At 39.4% G+C, this 23,407-nt stretch overlaps 1 protein-coding gene across 1 annotated transcript in view; it reads left to right on the top strand.

Moving 5' to 3' along the window:
• LOC149551920 (protein S-acyltransferase 24-like) overlaps positions 1–22,121 on the top strand; it is a 99,549-nt gene extending 77,428 nt beyond the window's left edge. The window contains exon 13 of the mRNA XM_089787418.1: positions 21,683–22,121. Coding sequence (XP_089643544.1) covers positions 21,683–21,871 — 189 coding nt within the window. The 3' untranslated portion in view covers positions 21,872–22,121. The remainder of the gene's footprint in view (positions 1–21,682) is intronic.
• Positions 22,122–23,407: the final 1,286 nt, after the last annotated feature.

Here is a 23,407-nt window from a genome sequence, read left to right as displayed (position 1 = left end):
GGACGGTGAAATGAAGGGAAGAATGGAGGTATGGTGGAGAAAAGTCTGGAATGTCGTACGAGGTGATGAAGGGGGAAGCCGTACGGTGGCCAAAGGAGGGCCATACAGTGACTAAAAGATGGTGTACGGTGGTGTTTGGGAGGTATGCAGAGAGTGCCCGGCCGTACGGATGTTATAGAAGGCCATACAATGTATATAGAAGGCTGTCCGGTGATTTTAGTAGGCTGTACAGAAGATACAAATGGAGGATTAGAATAGGTGGCCGTACATTGTAATGGTGGCGACTATGGAGGCCACAAAGAGCCGTACGAAAGGCAGTATATGAGTGACGGATGGGTTATGGAAGGGAACGACACAGATCTGCAACTTAATTATTAATTCCTAATATAACAAGAATGAAGAATTGAGCACAAGTAACTTAATTATTATTTGCCGAAAGATGTTGCTCTGATTTGCCAGATCAGAGCGAAATAATACATGCAACAGCGGAATAGGGTGAGGGTTGAATCCCACCGAAACTGCACGAGCCAAATAGGGAAGATCTCTCACTTTCGAAATGGCGAATTACAGGGAACTCTAACAGGAATTCGCAGTACAAAGAAAAATAATCCAAAAGCCTGCTTACAAACTACCTACAAGCGGTGCTTAAATACCTGTGGGAAACTTTCCGAGGGTGTACAAAGATAGCTGACAACGACACAAACTATGGGAACAAAATAAAAATGGGTCCGAGATACATTAAATCAATCGACTCATTACAAAAGTTTGATTTATTATTTATTTTATAACAGAAACATTGAGTCCTCTCGTCCCAAATTTTGCTTGTCCTCAAGAAAATGTAGTGCCGGGTGTTGGAGAATGTGCTCGCCATCCCACATCTCATCGTCCAATGGCAAGTGTTTCCAATGCACCAGATATTCCTTCACCGTGTGGTTACGTAGGGTCTTTTCGTGTACTTCAATGATTTCGGCCGGCTCCAGAATGAGCTTTCCTTCTTCATTGAGTGGCAGAAGGTTGGTAACAATCGTGACGTTTCGCCCTACAACTTTCTCCAAACAAGAAACATGGAAGACATTATGGATATGGCTACCCTCTGGAAGTTCTAGCTCATAGGCAACTTCCTCAATGCGGCGGGTTACACGATAGGGGCCATAGAATCGGGATTTTAGTTTCTCTTTTCCTTTTTCTTTCAATGAGGATTGTCGATAGAGTTGGAGCCAGAGATAGACCAAATCCCCTACTTCGAAACTCCTCTCTATTCTGTGTCTGTTGACATACATCTTCTGTTGATTCTGCGCCCTCTGTAGTTTGTCTTTCAAGTCTCTCAGAATGTCCTATCCCTCCTGAAGCCAGTCCCTCGCCCTTGGTGCGTGGCTATCACCCAGAACTGTGTTTGAAGGAAAGGGGTTCGTACCTGTACAGAGCTTTGAATGGTGTCATTTTGATGGACATGTGGTACGTGGTATTGTAGCAATATTCCCCTAGATGGATCCATTTTACCCATGCTTCTTGTGCCAAAACGTAGTTCCGGAGGTAGCCTTCGAGCCATTTGTTAACAATCTCTGTTTGTTCGTTTGTCTACGAGTGGTAACTCGTACTTGGCGATAATTGTGTCCTTGCCATCCGAAACAGCTTTGTCCAGAAAATGTTGATGAATTGTCTATCCTGATCACTTACAATGTTTCAGGGTAACCTGTGCAGACGAAAGACTTCTCTAAAAAATAGACCAGCAACTTGTGTGGCCTGAAGGTCAGAGGGAATGGCGAAGAAATGTGCATACTTTGTCAATTTGTCACAACCACCATGAAAATACAATCCTTTCCGTTCACCTTGGGAAGCCGTGTTATGAAATCCATCGATATACTTTCCCACTTATGTTCTAGAATTGGCAAAGGTTGTTGCAGCCCAGTAGGCAGAGTATGTTCGGACTTGTTCTGCTGGCAGACCATACACTCTCTTACATACCTGCAACATGTCCCCTTTAAGTCCTTTCAATGAAAACCTCTCCTGAGGACTTTTGTAAGTTTTGAGGAAACTTGGGTGTCCAACTAGTGGTGAGTCATGTACTTTCTTCAAGATTTTTTGCTTCAATTTGGATTCTGACACCAAATATATCCGATTTTTATAGTAGATGATATCATCCACTACTCTGTACTGATCATCGTGAGTGTGGCCATCCATTATTTCACAGGCAAATGTGTTTTTGGAATATTCCACTAACAGATGTGCCTTCCAGTAAGTTGAAATCTGGTCTAGTGAGTAGATGATGGGTAAGGCATCTGCAACCACATTGTTCTTCCCTTTCACATATTCAATGTCAAAATCAAAAGCTTGAACCTTGCTTACCCATTTTTGTTGCCTCTCATTCAAGTCCCATTGCTCCAAAAAATATCTCAAACTGTTGTGATCCGTATGGACGACAAACTTGGGACCTACTAAATATTGCCGGAACTTGGTTAATGCATGAACGATGGCCAACATTTCTTTGTCGTAGATGGAATATAGGTGTTCTATTGGCGTAAGCTTCTTACTCTCATAAGCAATGGGGTGTCTATCTTGCATTAGTACTACTTCAATGCCTTCTCCTGATGCGTCGCACTCCAAAATGAATGGTCGAGTGAAATCAGGTAATGCAAGTATGGGACAAGTACTCATGGCCTCTTTCAGCTTATCAAAGTTGAGTTGTGCTTTTTCATTCCATTGGAAAGACCCCTTCTTTGTTAGATCCGTTAAGGGTGCGCTGAGCTGAGAGAATCCTTTAACGAACCCCCTGTAGTAATTGCACAGTCCGAAAAATCCTCACAAATCCATGAGTGATTTTGTGGGAGGCCAGTCAAGGATAGCCTGAATCTTCTCCTGATGCACTTGAACTCAATATTTACTGACAACATGCCCTAGGTTCAATATTTTTGTCATACCAAATTCACATTTGGACTGCTTGGCGAACAAAGACTGTTCCTCCATGATACTTAGGACTTCATTCAGATGCTTCAGGTGCTCCTCCCATGTCCTACTATAAATAAAAAGATCATCAAAGAATACCAATAAGTATTTACGCAATTGTTTGTTGAAGATGCGATTCATGCATGATTGGAATGTAGCAGGTGCATTGGTCAATTCGAACGGCTTGACCAGAAACTCATAATTTCTGTGTCTTCTCTACATCTTCCTCCCTCATGCGGATCTGATGGTACCTAGAACAAAGATCTATTTTTGAAAAATAGATCGTGCCATGCAATTCATCCAACAACTCATCTATCCTTGGAATGGGGTATCTATTCTTTATTTTTTTTTGTTCAACGTGTGGTAGTCCACACACATGCACATCGTCCCGTCCTTTTTGACCAATACCACAAATTATGCAAATGGGCTATAACTGGGACGAATCCATCCTTTCTCTAGCAATTTCTAAATTGTCTTTTCAATTTCATCTTTCAATTTCTTGGGATGATGGTACAGTGTGGTTATGACCGGCTTGGCTCCTACTTCCAATTTGATAGTATGTTCAAATCCTCGATGAGGTGGTATGCCCAGATGAATATCCATGAAAACTTTATCATGTCTACTCAAAATATCCTGGAGTTCATCATCCTGTGGAAGTGTTCGATGTCTTTTAATAGGCTCTGTCGAGATCAAACAATGTGCAGCTCATGCAACGTCATCGTGTTGAAAAATTGCCTCCATCTAATGCGTAGAAACTTCCTTCGGTCCTTCATTTTCCATTCCGCAGAGGACAACCTTCTTTCCATCGACGACAAAAGTGAAGTCCATACTTTTGAAACTCTTAGTGTATTCATAAAGCGTCTCCATCCACTGTATGCCTAGGATAACTTCCATGTCAACAAGGTCCACTATGAAGAAATCCTCAGTCACCATGTGATTCGCCATCGTGATACTTAGCTAAGGGACAAGATGAGTGCAGGGTAGAAGAGTCCCTTTGGCAACTTTGACCTGAAAGCCTGCGTGCGCCTCTGTAGGTAGAATTCTTTGCTTTACCAAGGATGAGTTTATGAAATTTAAAGTGGCCCCGCTATCCAACATCACCGTAACCCTTTGTCCTTGAAGGGTACCTCGTACACGGAAAACTATGCACCTCAGATTGCTAGCCAAGGCAATGGTTCCTCTGCGTTGTACCAAAGCTTCAATTCTCTCTGTACGGTTTAAGCTGGTCATGTTGGTGTCATTGTGGCGAACATTTCTTCCTGTTTGTCCTTATCATCCGACACGACCTCAATGTAATGGATCTTCCCCTTTCCGAGGCATTGGTGGCCAGGCTCCCAAGGTCCCTTGCAATTGAAACACAATTTCTTCCTTCGGAGTTCGTGTCTAGTAGCTTCATCCAATGACGACTTCTTGGGCAAAGGTTTGTCCCTCGGAAACGTCGACAGTTTAGAATGTAACTTCAAGAGGATGATGCTAATGACGATGCCATACTCCGTGCTTTATTGATTGCTTTTGACAGGGTGGCAGGATTGAATCCCTTTATCCAACCTTTCAAAGGTTTTGTCAGTTCGTCCATGAAGAGCACTATCCGTCTTCTTTCGGAAATGTCCGTGACCAAAACAAAGAGTTTCTAAAATTCCACAATGAACTGATCGATCGATCTAATTTGTCTTAGTTTTGTGAAATCTTTGAAATTGAGTTTCAGATCCTTACCATCAAATCCCTCTATCAATCTCTCTGTGAATTCCGCATAAGTATTTATTTGATCATGCCCTAATGTGATAGTGCCGTGATGCCACCATTCATGTGCAACTCCTTCCAAGTGCAGTGCCGCAAATTTGATTGCTTCTTCTGGCATAGGATTCAGCCGGAAGTATCGGCCTTCATTACCCATGCTTGCGCAGATATGGAGCTGGATCCGTCAAATGGAGACAGATTTACCTTACTCAACTTTCTGCTAAGATCATTGTTAAAATATCCTTTGTTTCCACCTCCCGAATATCTCATTCTCAAATCCGCGTAATCTTTGTAGGATATATCTTCTTCAAGGTTTGCATTCTTCCAGTCTTATCTTAGTTGTTCTTGCATCTCTTCGAAGGTTGGTTGTTTCCCTCCATGTTGTGCCTCCGTCTGTGGTGGAAAGTCTGCATGGAAGGTCGAGAGCGTGTTGGATGAGGGTTTGATTTACCTAACACCAAGTCCGCGCTGTGACCATTTTGTTCTCCGAATATTTTGTTGTCTGCCAACTTCTTGAGAGTTTCTTCCATGATTCGCTGCAAATCAATGATCTGTGCCTGATTCCTGGCAAGTTCCCTTAGTAATGCCACGAGTTCAGCAGCTGTCGGTTCCGGTTCGGCAGCCATTTGATCAACATAATGTGTCCTTCTCTTCTGGCTATAAACTCTCATTCATTGTCCACAAACTGGTAGGATCGAAGCGCTCTAATACCATTGTAATGTTCCAAGCTAGCAATGAAGTGATTAGCAGATTGTTTAACAAAATGGTTGTGAATATGGTCTTGAATGGGGTCGTACGGTTTGGGTAGTTGTCTGGAGTAAGCTGTACGGTGGAGATGAGGAGGTGCAGTGGTGTACAAATGAGTCTGTACAGTTTAAGATCGAGGATGGTGAAATGAAGGGAAGAATGGAGGTACGGTGGAGAAAAGTTTGGAATGCTGTACGATGTGATGAAGGGGGAAGCCGTACGGGTGAAAGAGGGTTGTACGATGGCCAAAGGAGGGCCGTATAGTGACTAAAAGATGGTGTACGATGGTTGTTGGGAGGTATGTGGAGAGTGCCTAGCTGTACGGATGTTATAGAAGGTTGTATGGTGTATATAGAAGGTCGTACGGTGATTTCAGTAGGCTGTATGGAAGATACAAATGGAGGATTAGAACAGGTGGCCATACATTGTAATGGTGGTGACTATGGAGGCCACAAAGTCGTACGAAAGGCAATATGTGAGCAACGGATGGGTTACAGAAGGGAACGACACAAATCTGCAACTTAATTATTAATTCCTAATATAACAAGAATGGAGAATTGAGCACAAGTAACTTCAATTATTATTTGCCGAAAGATGTTGGTCCGATTTGCCAGATCCGAGCGAAGTAGTACATGCAACAACGGAATAGGGTGAGGGTTGAATCCCACCGAAACTGCACAAGCCAAATAGGGAAGATCTTTCACTTCCGAAATGGCGAATTACAGGGAACTCCAATAGGAATTCACAATAAAGAGAAAATAAATCCAAAAGCCTGCCTACAGACTACCTAGAAGCTGTGCTTAAATACGTGTCGGGAAACTTCCTGAGGGTGTACAAAGGTAGCCAACGATGACACAAACTACGGGAACAAAATAAAAATGGGTCTGAGATACATTAAATCAATCGGCTCGTTACAAAAGTTTGATTTATTATTTATTTTATAATGGGAACATTACAATTTACACATCTAAGGACCTTAGATTTGAGTCCCTTCCAAGTGAATCTCTCTCGTATTTGTCAATATGTCTTAGAGTACCATGGATGTTCGACCATAGGTGCATCATGGATAACACACAATATTTGTCTCTTCATCTCCGATCTCTGCACTAGGAAACCCTTCTAAATTATATACCGTCTACAACTATATATCTACCATCCTGCACTATCCATCAATAATAGTAGCCCATTTGCCCATGGCATACTCATTAGAAATCAAACCTCACCAATCGTCTACAATCTCCCCAAATAGAGCACAAATAGGGTCTCCTCGATAGGGGATCAACAACATTCTTCTTCCCCTTCATATAAGCAATATCAAAATCGCAAGCTTGGAGCTCACTAACTCATTTATGTTGATAGCCATTGAGATACTGTTGAGTTAGGAAATGTTTCAAGCTGTTATAATTGATCTTTACTACAAACTTGTTGCCCACAAAATACTACTTGAACTTAGCCAACACATGCATGATGGTTAACACCTCCTCATTGTAAATACTGTAACTTTGCTTTGGTCCCCTCAATGTTTGACTCTCAAACACTATAGGGTGTTTTCCCTGCATTAGTGTCCTCTTACTACGTTTGGGTCTTTAGCATTGCAAGGGCATATTGTTTTGTGCTTTTCGAGTCTGCAGTTTGGTTTCTTCTAGATTTGCAGTTTGTTGGTGCTTTGTAACATTGTTGCATTGGGGCGTTGGAACCTTGTTTCATTGTGGCAAGGTAACATAGTGCATTTTCTTGGGACACTTTTTTGGGCCTCTCGTGCCATTGTTATGCTACTTGCACTTCTTTGGTCCATGGCTTCCCTGTTGGTTAGGCCACCTTCTGCTCTCTTTGGCTACTCCTACTGAGGCCATCCTTGTGGCTCTCTCTATTGATCTTGTTTGTTCCACCCCAGTGCAAACATACCAAAGACTGAAATTGGACACTACTTTGCTGGATGTCTTGGATAGATTATCCAAGATGGAAAAGGATAATGCTGATTTGAAGAGTCTCTTATTGAGCTGCCGGCTACTATTGCAACTCTGGTTGTTGAAAATGTTGAGCTCTGCCTTATGATCACTGATAACATTACATGAAGTAGTGCCAGAGGCATGGATATATCTAAACTTAAAGCTAAACAATTGAATTGGTCTTTTCACACAACAAACTCATTAATGAAACTAAGAAAAATGTTAAAACCTCAAGTCCTGGGCCATTGTGTGCAGTAGTAGCACTAATGGTCCTTTTGTTGGAGTTAAGGTTCTTGTGTAGTCCAAAATCATTGAGGACCATTCTTAGGGGTCTAAGAAGCTCAACCTCAGAGTTCATGGCCTTCCACTGATGTCACATGAACCTCTGGTGGTTGTTATTGCCTTCCTTGGGGACTATTTGGGTTTGAGCGGGAACATTCTCGACCGGGCTTGGTTTTTTTTTAATTCCTCTTTGATCCTTCGATTTAACTCCACTACTAATTGCCTTTGCATTCTCAAGGCAAGGGGTAAACTTTTCCCGCTGCCTTCTAAGGTGTTCCTTGATGAAGATTTCACTAAGTTACAGGTAACTGAACTCAAGCAGTCTAAGGTGTTTGTTCTAGAGGCTAGGAAAAATGGTAAGTGGACTATTATTCACAATTGGTTGGGTAAAGAGTCACCCCAAGGGTACTAAATGACACTTGCACAACTTGAGGATTGTTGGGGGCTCTTCGAGTCCAAGCCTCTTGCTCAATTGTTGGAACAGGAATGGCTCCTTTTTGGTCTTCCACGAGGTAGCTTTAGGTACTTTAGATATTCTTTGCCTCACTTAGAATCATGAGAGCCTCACTCATCCTCCTTTGGGCCCTTCCGGGATGTGAATGGGTGTCAGTGTGTCAGTCAGAAACCAAATTGTTGTTGTGACCTAATCATGCATCAGCCCATTGCAAATGGGGATCCCCTCTTTTCCTCTTGTTCTTTTCCTTTTGGCTTTAGTTCTTGGTAGTTTTGGGCTCAATCTTATGAGGTTTCCCTATTTCAAATGAGAATTGGTAAAATTGGCCAAGTTTGAAAAGTGTTGTTTGTCTGAGAATTGAGTATCTTGACATACTAGTTTTAGAAAGTATATTATTAGTAAATTTCACTGCCTCTCGGACTAACCTTATTTTGAGTTTGGAACAACTTACTATTATTTGAAAGCCTATTTTTAGTAAATTTTATTGCCTCCCAAAATGACCTTATTTTGACTTTGGAACAACCTACTATTTAAGAAAGTCTATTTTCATTAAAGTTCATTGCCTCTTGGACTAACCTTATTTTGACTTTGGAAGAACTTGCTATTTTCAGAACGTCTTGTTTCTCCTTTATGGAAGAAAAAATGGCTAAGGGCAGCAGGTCCCCATGTGGCTACTAAGCTTATTTTGGCTAGCAACCACTGCTCAACATTTTTAGGAGCAATTTCTAGAGTTGGCAGCCCCATTGTAGTTGATGTTTGCTGCTTATTTCTTAGCACACGTCTAAAATAGAATGTTTAAATGGAAATTTTAATAATAAATTTAATAAATAAATGTTTAGAGGAAAAATAGGAGACAATTCAAAAATAGAAAAAATCTTGTGGAGCCATGTGTCATTTTTTTCAATAAGCAGCGATTGTTTATTCCAGCCCCCCCTTTATTTCAAAGCTTCTTTATAATTTCAGCAGTGGCTCCTCCACAAAAATAGGGATAGATTCTAAATTATCCTTTTTCCCATGATTGAAAAATGTCATGGGAACACTCCAGCTACTTAAACTTAAGCACTAATTGCATTTAAGCAGTCACATGGAGACATGGGAAAGTGTTGGAAAATTTCTCCCTCACGGAAAGATGAAAAATGGCTTAGTTTTGGAAAATTTCTTCTTTAATGAAAAGATGAAAAATGGCCAAGTGTTGGAAATTTTCTCCATGGAAGAAACCGGGGAGCTTACAGGGAGAGCTTTAGCTGGCAGCAGTGGGGCAACTTGCAGCCAGTGGTGCTGGAGGGGTTGAAGCTAGCTTTGGGGGTTTTTGCCGCTGCCAAAACTGTGCTCATGAGGCCACCATTTTGAAAAACCCATACAAATTGTAAGCAGATTGTAAGCTGACACAGAGGTTGTAAGCTAAAGGCAGAGGTTGTATTGTAGGATTTCTAGAAGAGATTGTATTGTAGAAATTAGAGATTTATTTTGATTAATTCGGTAACTTGCACAACATGATGCTTGCAACCAACATGTCCCATGATTTTTTTGGTTCAGTTTGAAGTTTCTGATTTGATGAATTTGGGAGCTGTGATGGGAATTCGCGAAGAAGAAAAACTTACTGGAGCACATTCAGAGGCGCAGGCCTCCATCTCAGGGGCAGCAACAAAAACAGGACATGGGAATTTGTGTCGAAGTAGGGAAGTTTGGAATGGAAGGAAAAATTGAACAGGTTGAGAAGAGATAAGATCATTTTAATGATGGAATTTGTGAGTCTGAGATACCAGCAATAGGCCACCATAAACTAGATCTAGGTCATGGGGTAGTGGATCTAGGCAACTAAGCACCACCAGACATTTCTCACCAGGGCCATGTGAAACCCTACTTTTCTTTCCCAGCTGTAATTTCGTGTTTATTTTTTTTGGTAAAAGCCCCCAGCTGTGAGAGAGTTTCAGGTGTTCTGGGAGCCACAAAGAGAAGAGATCCCATCTTATGTTGTGACTTCCATATGCAATCCCATATTCAAAAATGTTGGATGGGTGAGTCATCTCAACCCGTCAATATTTAAAGACATCCCAAATGGATTAAATTCCTATCTAACAAAACTGGAAAGAGAAGCGCTTCCTCGCAAGATCAGATGCCTTTCAAAGTGTAACTCAAACATGTTAACAATGTAAAATTCTATCCCAATAATCCAGAAAGAGAGATATTGTCTCCACCATATTAAAGAGATTTTAGATTTGTTAAAGGATATTGTCTCCATCATTGTTCAACTTACTGAGGAAAACTTAATTCTAAGCTACTGATTTTGTAAGAATTTCTTTTTCACGAGTAAAATGAAATAAAAAGCATATTACTTGAGGGCACTACCTCCTTCTCATCTCCACTGTCATAGGTTAGTAAGCCTAAACTTAATATAATTATTGGCCTGTTGCAAGACCGTCATCTGTCCCATTGATTGTGGTAGGCTTGAGGACTTTCTCAATATTTGTCATAATTTAGAACTTGTGCGAATGTGGTGGAATTTTGAACTTGTGTACAGGAAAGGTGGGCTGGATTTACAAGCCCCTCTTTGTTTTGGTGTACATAAATATAGGTAGTTCTCAAATTACAAGATCTTATTTGCCGAAGTAGAATTTCTCGTTTCCACAGTATACAGGAAATGGTTTTAAATTGTTTAACTATGTTTTGGCTGTTAAATTTGTTAAATTTTGGATTATCATTGTTCAAACACATAACGTTTGAAGCTTCATCCTGCAATATAAATGCTTATCTAGACATTGAAATATTGGGACAAAAGAAAACTTACTCTCCTGGAACTAGGCAAGATCCATGAACTCATAAAATTTGCCATACAAGCCCTGTAATAAATGTATCAAGACTAAAATCTTAGAAACTTTCTGTAAACAGAGGCAACTCAGTCATAACTTGGAAAGCTACTACTCAGTCATGATGATCTCCAGATATTTATTCATAAACCTAGTGGGAATAACTATCAGCTCCCAAAATCATGATTGAGATGGGCAGGAAATCCTGGTAAATGCAAGGGAATCCCACGTATGCAGATAAAACTCTCCTAAGGTTAATCCTTCTCATGAAAAGTATAGGTTCCTAAAGCACTGAGTCTCTTACGCATCAGTCTTAATTACCATGAGAATAATGTAGAGGACATTTGTCATTTGATGTTAGCAGCTTCTCTGAACACTGCAAATATCCTCACATCCGGTGCCAAAGTGGGGGCACGGAACAACCATCTAAGCACAATTGGAATTGGATCATTGAGAAATGGTTTATTTTGTGAATGCCCAGATATACAAGCATGACATTTGGTTTATTTTGTGAATGGTCAGATATATAGGCATGCAAAATGTCATGGTATATGCAAGGCGCATAAAATACATTCTACTTAGTTTTTTATTTATTTTGGGTACAATCCTTTTCCTCCATATGCATGACTGACAAGTATCCATTATCTATAGCTTTGTTTATGTTAGCTATCATTTATAATTTTTGTCATACAACATTTGAATTTCTTAAAGACCGGTTCTGGCTAATGGCACTTGGTAATCATTTCTGTATCTTTATTATTATTCAGGTTCTCTTCTTTTATTACACGCTATTACAATTATGTAACTCCTTATAATGTTAATTGCTTTAGAAGTTCTATATGCAAAATTCTATAATGTTGTTCTCCTCATATGTGGATGAGGTCAAGGTGCATCCCATATTAAAATCTTGACTTGGTTTTACAATATTTCATGTCTACCACATCTTCAGAAGTCCCCTGAGCTAGTATTATTTTATGATTAAATCATTATGACTATGAATCATGAGTAAACACTTTTAAAATACATGAAATATCGACTAAATGCAGGTGGAGATTTTGAGGATGGCTATCTGAAAGGCTGAAACAATTAATTAATGAGTTCTTATCATTTGCAGTAAATAAATTATGCAGACATGTTGAGAATCAATCTACCATTTGTCCTTGGTTTTACTATAGTTGTCAGTCAGGACAAGAATTAATTGACTGGTACCCTAAACAAGATTAAAAAAATGACTAAGAAGATTGGTGATTTCCAAAGACAAATGTGTCTTTTTACCAACGCTTTTATTGAAAAAAGAAGCAGTTAATGAAAGTTGAGATTAAGTAGAAATTCGAGATTTTTTGAGATATTTTGGGTCACAAGTTGAAACAAATTATTCCTTTTATACATTACTGATTACTCTAGGAAATGAGTGAATCTTTGAAGAGTCTCTTTCAACTTGTTGATAGTGGGGCAGAACCTACAGCGAAAACAAAAAGTAGGGATAGAGTCTAAGTTATCCTTTTCCCATGATTGAAAAATGTCATGGGAACACTCTATCTGCCTAAACTTGAGCACAAATTGTATTTAAGAAGTCATATGGAGACATGGGGTAAGTGTTGGAAAATTTCTCCTTCATGGAAAGATGAAAAATGGCTGTGTTGGAAAATTTCTTCTTTAATGTAAAGATGAAAAATGGTTAAGTGTTGGAAAATTTCTCCTCCATGGATGAAATTGCAAGGAATAGATAAAATTTGGTAAGTATGAAAATTCTCTCCTTAGAACTCAAATTTCACCCTCTTCGAGTGTGCACCCATGGGTGCAAAAATGATTGATGATGATAAACAGAGAAGGGGCATTCTTCGAAAATATAAGGAAAGGAAAAACAAAGTATATATATAGGATTAGAGGAGAAAGGTGTGAAGAGAATTTTTTGGAGAAAGAAAATATCTTAGATAGAGAGAATATGTAAGATGTCAATATGTTCCATTTTGAATTTCTTGCACGATTCTTATATCGGTTATTTCTATTCTGCAGGAGGAAAAGCTCCAATTCTAGATAATCAAGAAAGACGCTTAAGTCCCCAAATTCTAGTCCTAGTATTAAAGACATCCAAGTATTGAGTGATCTAGTCCAAGGCATTCAAAGTTCAAATCCATAAATCCAAGAACATGGTCAAGGAAGTTCTATATGAGGAAATTCTGAAGTGATGAAATCATTGACGAAGGATTCCAATCCATTTGAAGAAGATAAATCTCAAGCTCATACATGGCAAGATGGAAATATTCAAGAAAATAGCTTGCAAGAAAGCATTCAAAGTTGGAATCAAGTTACAAAATGATGCATCCAAGAAAAGACCCAATCTTACATGACACCCAATATGGTGACATGACATCCAACCATCTCTACTATCTAAATAAGGTTCTTCATGTCAAAGTCAACACATTTAAGGAAGGGAATCAATAATAATCCATTAAAGGGAGCAAATGCATTTAATGCCTAGTGAGCATGCATGGTGGGCATGCATAGTGGGTATTCATTTCACCCCTCTTCTACTGCATGAACGTGCAATAGTGGACATTTATTACCTTCTAAGATGGTAGCTTCGTCATGATTGGGTTGTCTGGACTACCTTTCATTAATGTAAATTCCTTTCTATGCCCTAATCCTAATTAGGGTTGATGTTATCCATAGACCTATATAAAGGCCTCACTTCTTGTTTGTAAAGGGAGGACTTTTGAAATTGTTGCTATGAGCTATCAAGACAATAAGGTTTTCATTAAAGTTTGGTGAATACTTGATGTGTTTTAGTGCTTGCTTGTTCACTTAATTCCCTCATTTAGATTAAGTATACTAGATAAATTGTTGTGATTGCAATGGAGAAAATGATGGTGTTTTGATGAATTCCTTTGGTTCATACTTTTGACGTCTTAGTGATTCTAAATCATTGTGCAAAGTTAGCCTGAACCCCTTTCATGCATATGCTTAACTTTTATCATTCATATACATTGTTCTCCATGATAGCGTATGTGATGGTATGAAAATCTTTTGCATAACCCTTGAAGATTGCACCAATTCACGCAAAGTTGTAGTATAACTTGGTAAAGTGGGGCTCGGTAATTGAGGAATTTGTCCACCAAAGTACCATCCGTTGTTATCACTGCCGTTAGGATTAGAATAGAATCTCTTAACCTTAATCCCTTTTCGTTTCCGCATATTTCATGAAAATCACAAAAAGTACCTCATTGCAAAACCTTTCAATAGTTGCCACATCCAACATGACTTGAAATGAATCTGAGTAAATATATGTAAGGCCCCTTGTGATCATCAACAAATCACAACAACCGCCAAGCTTATCCATAGTCAAGACGTGTCGTTGAAAGAACCTTAGAGTTGTCGTATGATCTTGCAATCTTAGCATACATGAAACTTTGTTCAAGAGAGGATAAGGTGCCTCGATATTTTGTTTTGCTATTTGGTGGGTCATAAAATGCACATCAACAATTCTTTGGTGGGGTTGTTGGCTCTGGTGATGTGTGTTGCCTTGTTAGGGATAGGATCTGGAGTCAGGTTTTGGGGGTGTACTAGGATACTTGGGTCAAATTCATGTGGATCCATGTCTGCCACACTATAACTCATCTAAGGGATTTGTTCATTGTGATATGTTACTTCCCATCAATCTCCTCTTTTTGCAACACTCATAATGGCTCTGATGGTGACTCATGCAGTGATCTCTTTGAGAACATTTCTGTGATTTCAATTGGGAGGGTATTCTCGAGGACTTATATACCCGTACTCAAAATTTACAAACTCCTCATCATGATAGGGCCTTTGACTTCTCATGTACCAAGGATATTGAGGCTGACTTTTTGGGCTTCTTATGTCTTCTGATGACTCTATGGGGCCCCTCACTAGGCACATCAAGCATCTTTTGCAGCTATGTGAGACCTCTGTCCTTGTGATCTACAGTGGGCTTCAATGCTTCCTTGGGTCTCATGTCTTCACTTGTAGACCTTACATTGGTTGGGCCAATGTCATGGATTATGTTATCTCCTCTCAATCATTCATCCCTTCTATACCCTAACCCCAATTAGGGCTAATGTGGCATGATCTGGGTCATTGGTTATTGTTTTCATCTGGGCCATCCATTGTATTCATAGACATATAAAGGCCTCACTTCTCATTTGTAAAGGGAGGATTTCTGAGATTGTTGCTATGAGCAACTGAGACGATGAAGTTTTAATTAAAGTTTGGTGAATGCTTGATGTGTTTTAGTACTTGCTTGTTCTCTTAATTCCCTCATTTAGATTAAGTTTATTAAATAAAGTGTTTTGATTGCAATGGAGAAAATGATGGTGTATTAATGAATTCCTTTGGTTCATACTTTTGACATTTTAGTGATTCAAAGTCATTGTGCAAAGTTAGCATGAACCCCTTTCATGCATATGCTTAACTTCTTTCATTCATATACATTATTCTCTATGATGGTGTATGTGATGGTATGAAAGTCTTTTGCATAACCTTTGAAGATTGCATCAATTCACACATGGTTGTAGTATAACTTGTTGAAGCGGAGCTCGGTAGTTGAGGAATTTGTCCACCAAAGTACCATCTGTCATTATCACTACCCTTAGGATTAGAATAGAATTTCTTCACCCTAATCCCCTTTCATTTCCACATATTTCATGGAAATCCTCAAAAATACCTCATTGCAAAACCTTTTGATAGCTCCTACATCCAAAGTGACTTGAAATGAATGTGAGTAAATAAACTTAGGCCCCGTATGATTATCGGAAAATCACATCAACCCTCTGGCTTATCCAAAGTCAAGAACTAACATTGAAGGAACATTTGAGTCGCCTTATGATCTTCTTGCAATCTTAGCATACACGAGACTTTGTTCAAGAGAGGATAAGATACCTCAAAATTTGTTTTTCTGTTTGGTGGGTCATAAAACACACATCAATTCTCTAGTGGGGTTCGTGGCTCTGGTGGTGTGGGTTGCCTTGTTAGGGATAGGATTTGGAGTCAGATTTTTGGGGTGTACTAGGATACTTGGGCTAGATTCATGTGGATCCATGTCTGCCACAATACCACTCATCTTAGGGATTTGTTTATTGCGATATGTTACTTCCCCTCAACCTCCTCTTTTTTGCACCATTCATAATGGCTTTGATGGTAACCTATATAGTGATCTCTTTGACAACATTTCTTTTATTTCGGTTGGGGGGATATTCTTGGGGACTTTAATGCCCGTACTGAAAATTTGCAGATGCCTCATCATGACATGGCCTCTGACTTCTTATATACCAAGGATATTGATGCAGAATTTTTGGGCTTCTTAGGTCCTCTAATGACTCTGTGGGTCCCTTCACTAGGCATGTCAAGCATCTTTTGCAGTCGTGTAAGTCCATCGCCCTTACGATCTGCAATGGGCTTTGGTGCTTCCCTGGGTCTTATGTCTTCACTTGTGGACCTCATGGTGGGGCCAATGTCATGGATTATGTTTTCTCCTCTCAATCGTTCATCCCCTCCATCCATTTCTTCTCCATCTCCTCTCTCCCTTTGGATGACAACTCACTCCTTTGCCTCTCCATCTCTTGTGCCCACTCCCCCTCTCCCCCACCTTCTTGCCTCATCACCTCCCCTACCCCTGTGCATTGGCCCCCCTTCCTACATTGTGCTCCACTTTGATGGTGGTGACTCGGATTTCTTTGCTATGCATCTTAGGCAACTTCTTTAAGAGTGTCCGATATCCCCCTGCTATTCCTATGCCTCTACATTGTTCTCCCACGTCGACATTATTTGTGGGAAGCTTCCCAATTGTCTTTACCCCATTTCATTTTACACTTTAGGTCACCTTTTAGGCCTAGACGTTCTTGTCCTATGAACTGTTGGTATGATGAGGACTATAAGACCTTTCATTATCGCCTTCGCCTTGCCTTCACCTACCATCACCCTTCCCCTTATTGAAACTATCTTGTCACCTCCTTTGATGCAAGAAAACCCTTTTCATCTCCCAACGTGGAGTTACTCTTCGTTCCTCACTCTTCCATTCTCCCAAATCTTTCTATTGTACTTTTTTCCCCCATCACTCCACCCTACCCCTCGAGCTAGAGTAGAACACCTTATTTTCCCATGTCTCCACTCTTTATGCTATCCCTGACAAAACTCATATTCAAACAACTCCCCCTTCTATCTGTCATCTCTTCACTTTTTCGACTATTTCAGAGGCTATCAGATACTTGAACATCTGTAAGGCCACTAACAAGGAGGCCTTCTAGGCTGAGCTCGTCAAGCTTGGTGCCATTGTCCTTTGTTTCCATCTCTCTAAGCTCTTTAACTAGGTGGTCTGTTTGGGTTTCCCCCTTTTTGTCCCATCATATTATTCATTCAATCCACAAGGTGGGTCCTACTTATAATCCCAGTAACTAGAAAACTATCATGATTGGCTACATGTTCTCAAACTTGTATACTACAGTTCTTAAAATCCTTCTTTCTAGAGAGCTTAATTTGCGTCATGTTAGGTCTAGGGACAAGCAGGTTTTAGGCATGATTATCAGACTATGGATGATATCTTGACTCTTTGCACTGTCATTTAGGAGGCTTGGTCTCCTTCCTCAAACGTATATTGCTACTTTGTTGACTTTCGCAAAGCCTTCGACATGATCCCTTATTGGGAACTTTTTCGGAGGCTCCATAACATTGGTATCTTAGAACTTCTTATCATTACTATTATGAGACTTTATGAGTTGGTTCTACGTCGCCTTGGGACTCCCACTAGCTTTTCCAACTTCATTAGTAACACCATTGGGGTGAAGCAAGGGTGCCACCTATCCTACTCTATTTGGGATTTACATTGATGAGCTTGAGGAGTTCCTTCTTGTGCACCTTTATGTGGCTGATCAATGCCTTCTTTACCATGTGTTGGTCTAGATATTGCTTTTTGCAGATGATGTGGTTCTTTTGGCCTCCTCTGCCGAGGGCTTATAAAGATAGTTAGATTGCTTGGTTACTTTTGCAATTTGAGACGGTTGACTTTGAATTTGGGCAAACTAAGGTCTTCAATTGCCTTAGAATCTCTCATCTTCGCTTCACCTTCGATGACTCCAAGGTCAAGGTTGTTTCATCTTATACCTACTTGGGAGTCAAGTTCTCAGGTCCTTGGTTTAGTTTGAGGTCTTTCATTCAGTGTGCATTAGTAATGAGTTGGGGTTCCTTGTTCTTCTTGAGAGTCAGTACTTCAATCATCACTTTCAGGACATCCTGTCCAAGATGACATTTCTTGACACTCTCGTTTAGCCCATAGTTCTCTATGGTTCAGTGGTCTAGGGCCCATCTATTTTGGAGTCTAAATGGGCTTCCATTGAGCGAGTTCAAGTCCTTTGACTTTATCAAATGTACATAGTCTATACCCCACAATATTGCGCTTGTAGAGTTCAAAGCGTGTCCTTTCAGGTTGGGGGCCATCTCTGTTCTTGCATTGTCTTCATGGTTTTTTTTGACTCCTACGAGGGTCATTTGAGAAATCTGTACCTCGCTTACTACTCTTCGAAGTCCCTTTCTCTCTTTGTTACTCCTTCCAGTCTGTCTCGCAGTTGGTTGACTGGGGTTGTAACCCTTTTGAGTATTATTGAGATAGAGATTAACCACCTTTTCCCTTTCCAATATTCTTTTGTTGCCCTGCCCTGCTTTCTTCTCCCTAGATAGGTTCCGAATAGATGCATCAGAAATGACAATTACAGATAGGAGCCACACCACTTGGGTTAACCCCCATGGGGGCCTTCGCTTGAAGATAGCTTTCCATGCTCAACACTTCCTGTCTCAACGCTTCCTGGAGATTTAGGATGGTATCATTGGCTACCCCTCAAACACTTTTACTATTGAAAGCACTCCCCTAGGATTCTGCTCGAGTCGTTGAGAGTGGGTTCATACCATCCTCATATTGAAACTGACCACTTGTTAGACCAAGGGGTAGGATTTGTTAGCTTTGTACTTTTAGCGAGGTGGAGTTGAAGGAGCACTTTATTTTCTGCTGTCCTATCTACTATGAGATCAAAGGTAGATTGTACTGTCTTTTGAGGCAATATTGTTCCCTCTCATCCTTCTCTAGATACACGAATCAGAGGTGTGTCTCTTTAAGAAGCTACTCACTAGAGGGACCATTCTTTTTAGTGCCCCTTGAACTTTTAATCGATTAGGTCATCACCTATTTCTTTTTTGGGATTGTGTGTAGTACCAAAAGGCCCTTGGCCTCACCTCCTCAGTCTAGGTCGGTGAGACCCCGCAGATCCTACTTGTAGAGATCCATTACCTCTAGTCGGGGAGGTCACCTTAAGAGACCTCAACATTGTCGACACTGTCCCTCTTCCACATCTATAGATTACCCTTTTGTTCTGGGATTTTTCTCTTCCTCGTCGACTTCCTACTTTTTCTGGTATGGTGTGGTGAGACTGTCCTCTCACCCTTCCACCCTCCCCATGTGTCTTGGGGTCTTGGTTTGTTTCTCCTTTCTTTTGTTCATTGTCTTCTAGTTACTGATTGGTGGTCCTACTGTTGGTTGTTTCTTGTTCAGCTCTTTAGTCCCTTTGACCCAGTTGTGGTCACTTGATGGACAATAAATTTATTGTTATCTTTATCTTATCTATCTCATTTTTGAGCTGCTTGGGGGTGTCTTTACAAGGTACTGATGACAAGTTTAACACGCTCCTCTAACTTGATGATGTGCACAATTCTCCTATTTGTAGGTCTAGCAGGTGGTATGTCACTAAATGCTTGTTGTGTTTAGTTTGTATCTCTTGAATTTGTGGAAGATAGTGACACTTTTGTTGCTCTTCTGTTGTAGGCATCGAAATACACTCTACAACCCACTCTACCTGCTCATGTCCAATCCATCTCTTCATCCTCCTTAAAGAGTTTCTGTGAAGGCTCTCATGTGACATCCCTTGCAACACGTGCTTCAATCATTAACCTCAAACTTCATCTGCATGGTGCACAAGTTGAAGTAGAACTCCTCGATGGCGTGAAGCAACTATTAACACAAAATTTTGTACCCATGCGTGGGGTATGACCCCTGAGAAACCTTGTCAAACATTGAATCAACCTCCAAGTATGGGACCCTGCGCATGTGAGGCTAGATCTCTACAAAAGGCTGGCTTCCTTCCAATCAAGGTGTACCTAAGCTAAAACTTTGAGGGAAGAGGGAGAAGGGATCCATGAAAAGTAAAGCGGGTGATGCACCAGATTGAAATTGCCATTGCTCACGGAGGCTTATAACTACACATAACACTGAAAAGGCCTCCTTAACTACTCAACTCTAATCTACCCTCCAAGGACTCATATGCAATGAGAACTAATGAGGTGTTGTGAGCGAGGATAATCTTTAACATTCATGAGCAAGTTAGACACAAGATATAACCTTAAAAGACATAAAAGAAACAACGAATACAAGGCAATAAACATTTGCACAATATATCAAAATGGTGAGAAGAGGTAAAACAGGGATTTTTCATTAATGGAGTCCAACATAAATTTACAAGTGTAGAGCATAGCTATTGAAAAAGAACAAGAGAGATTCCAGAAATTATGTATGCGAATTGACTTCATAGATTAGGCATAAGTCATATTACACCATGAAGTTCAAATGCCAAGCTAACTGAAGTTAGGTTACAAAGGGTAGAAGAAATAAATATGAGATTGAAATCTGATATCTATTTGCAACTTGATTCATGGAAGTAACAGGAGGAGGCGAAATGATACACGTGGTAGATTGAAGGGACAAGTATATCTCTTTAATGGAGATTGAGAACCTGATTTTCCACTAACATATTAGGACAAGAAATATGTTTGCAAACTAACAGCCAATTATGGATGGAAAAGCTTGGCAAGATGGTTTGTAGTCATCATTTTCTCTCCCTAGCAGTAAAGCTAGTATTAAAAGATTGCTCCAATAGGAGAGTTTGCTTTTCATAAACTCAAAATCAAAGAAGAAAGATTTTTGGATAGATTATGCCTTTTATTGATTCAGTGGTGCATTTTTTTATTTTTGAATTAAACAGACATGAATGATAAAAAGGAGCATGAACAAATGATTAAATACAGAAGCTTTTATTTTTGCTAGTGGCATATTCTTGGTGCTGAAGAAAAGCAGGTTTTCGTATGGATGGAAAATAGATGCTTGGATTTGGTCTTTGCAATTTATGTCATTTTTATTTTCACAGTAGTGGAAGTTCATATGTTTTCCAACAAATTTTCTGTGTGAGGTATCTTAACTTTAGTTACTTGTAGTGGAAAACAAATATGAATTTTAGAGACAAATTGTCCAAAAATTGTCAAATTTCCAATGCTTTATTAACAAATTTGATTAAAAGGTTACATTCTGAACTAGAACTGGTATTGAAAGAGTTTCACACCTACCTAAGCTTAATTCAACCTAATCCCCTAACCCCTCTCTTCTGCCATCCCCTCCCCTTAATAGTAGTGGGATAGGAGGTTCAACGTCTACTGTATGAGAAGGAAAAATACTCAACAAGCGATTTTGTTCTTGGCTTAGAACATGAATTTTCTTCAGACTTTTCATTTACTCATAATTTTTTTAAGACTTGTTACCATTTGGTACAAGTTCTTAAATTTTCATTCTATGATGCTGCATCTTGTCTAGTTCTACTTTACCTGTTATGCTTCTGATATGGACTTTGTTTTAATGCACTTGGCTTTTAAAAAAATTCCTAACATGTTGGTGTATCTTATCCATTATCTGCCTTGGGTCCACTCATTGATTGCAGATTGCACGGAACATGACAACAAATGAGATGGCAAATCGGAATCGTTACACTTATCTCAAAGCTCCAGATGGTCAATTTCGGAATCCTTACAATCATGGATTTCAAAAGAATTGCACAAATTTCCTTGTTCATGGTTATAATGAAGATAAGGAGGTTCCCTGGAAGTCTTTGCAAGAGAGTGGAGTTTGAATAGATGGGTAAGCTTCTGACAATGGGGCCTGTAAACTCTGGAGATTGTAGTCTATGTGAATTTATCTTTGTGTAGTCATAAAAACCCAACCATTTTGAATTTTGATTGTACTCGGAATAACTTCCGTAAATGTTGAATATGCAGTTACTAAAATGGTAAAACCTGACATTCAGGCTGTATGAATATTTGTATTTTCAAGTAATTAACAAATTTCTCATTTAATAATCAGTGAACCTGGATTTTCTGATTCATTGGTTTCATTTGTCAAAGTGCACTTGATGTTATGTGTCAGTGTGGATTTTTACAGCTGGCAAGTTATACATGCAATATTGTATCTACGGATTCTATTGATTTTAATTTTGGTGGTATTGCACACCATGTATATTTGATATAGCAAAATGTGCATTTCACATTGCCCTCATGATTTGCTAGAAGATGATAGTCTATTCCATTTTGTGTGAACAATCTGTAAGATCATTGGCTAATAGTTTATAAATCACTATTATCATTAAATAACCCGAAGCTTTCTTGAAGTGAGGCATTTGAGATACTTTACTTTTGTTTGTGCTTTCTGATGGGCAATGTTTGGGAAAATTGTAGGTAGATTTTTGGTGAAGAATGTTGGCTGAAGTGGATCTGGCAACACGTTTTGGCTAATAATTTTCTAGTATAACATTTGAGAGTAAATAATAAATATATAGTTACAAGTGCATTGTTGCCAGAAATTTGATGCACCACAAGCAAGATTTAAAATTAAAGAGCTCGATGCTTGTTAGATGTGTAGCAAGCTGCATGATATTGGTTTTTACTTTTAGGTGGCATTTTTTGTAGTGCCAATGTCAACAAACATGTTACCGTTTTCTTAAATCTGAGTTAAAATAAAATCAAGGGCATTGATTATTTATAATGTATTGAATACCAGTGCAGTGTATGGGTTAATGAATTATGTAGGTATCATTGATGTTTCTGGGCTAGCTTCAGTGCATTTAAATATTGCAGTAATCAGTCTAGCTGTAAATTGATCGTCTTTATTCTTTCCCTTAAAGACATTTTTTTGTGGATAATGATACAGCCGTGAGAGGGCACATAGGTGGCCAAAGAATAATGGATTCTAGGAAAGAATAATGATGATCTGTGAGATTGATTTGTTTGTAGTGTGTTGAATTGCTAAGAGTGTTGGCCTGATTTTTCACCCAACCAAAATTTTTGAAATACCTTGTGAAAATCAGAAAGAAAGTATTTTTGATGTTTAGGGTTTTTGAAATTTTTTCATTCCTCATAAAAAATCCCTAATTATTGTTGCCATAATGTCCTTTGTGCCCTAGGTTCTTGAAAACGGGTTTAGATTATTCAGGTTTAAAAAAATGCGCGGGAAGGTTTTTAAATAAAGCTCTAGAATACCTTTGAAAAAAACCCTTTATTACACAGTTTTTGTGCATTCTTTTAATATTTTCATGAAAATCCTTTAACCTTGCGCATATTTCCTTTTTTTAACCCTAGGTTTGCCCTAGGTCAACCTGCAAAGTCTTTTTGTG

Source organism: Cupressus sempervirens, chromosome 6 (assembly GCF_028749045.1).
Source record: "Cupressus sempervirens isolate cs-2001-9-10 chromosome 6, ASM2874904v1, whole genome shotgun sequence".
Lineage (NCBI taxonomy): Eukaryota > Viridiplantae > Streptophyta > Pinopsida > Cupressales > Cupressaceae > Cupressus > Cupressus sempervirens.
The sequence above is the reverse complement of the archived record's forward strand: the minus strand, read 5'-3'. Positions and strand labels throughout refer to the sequence as shown.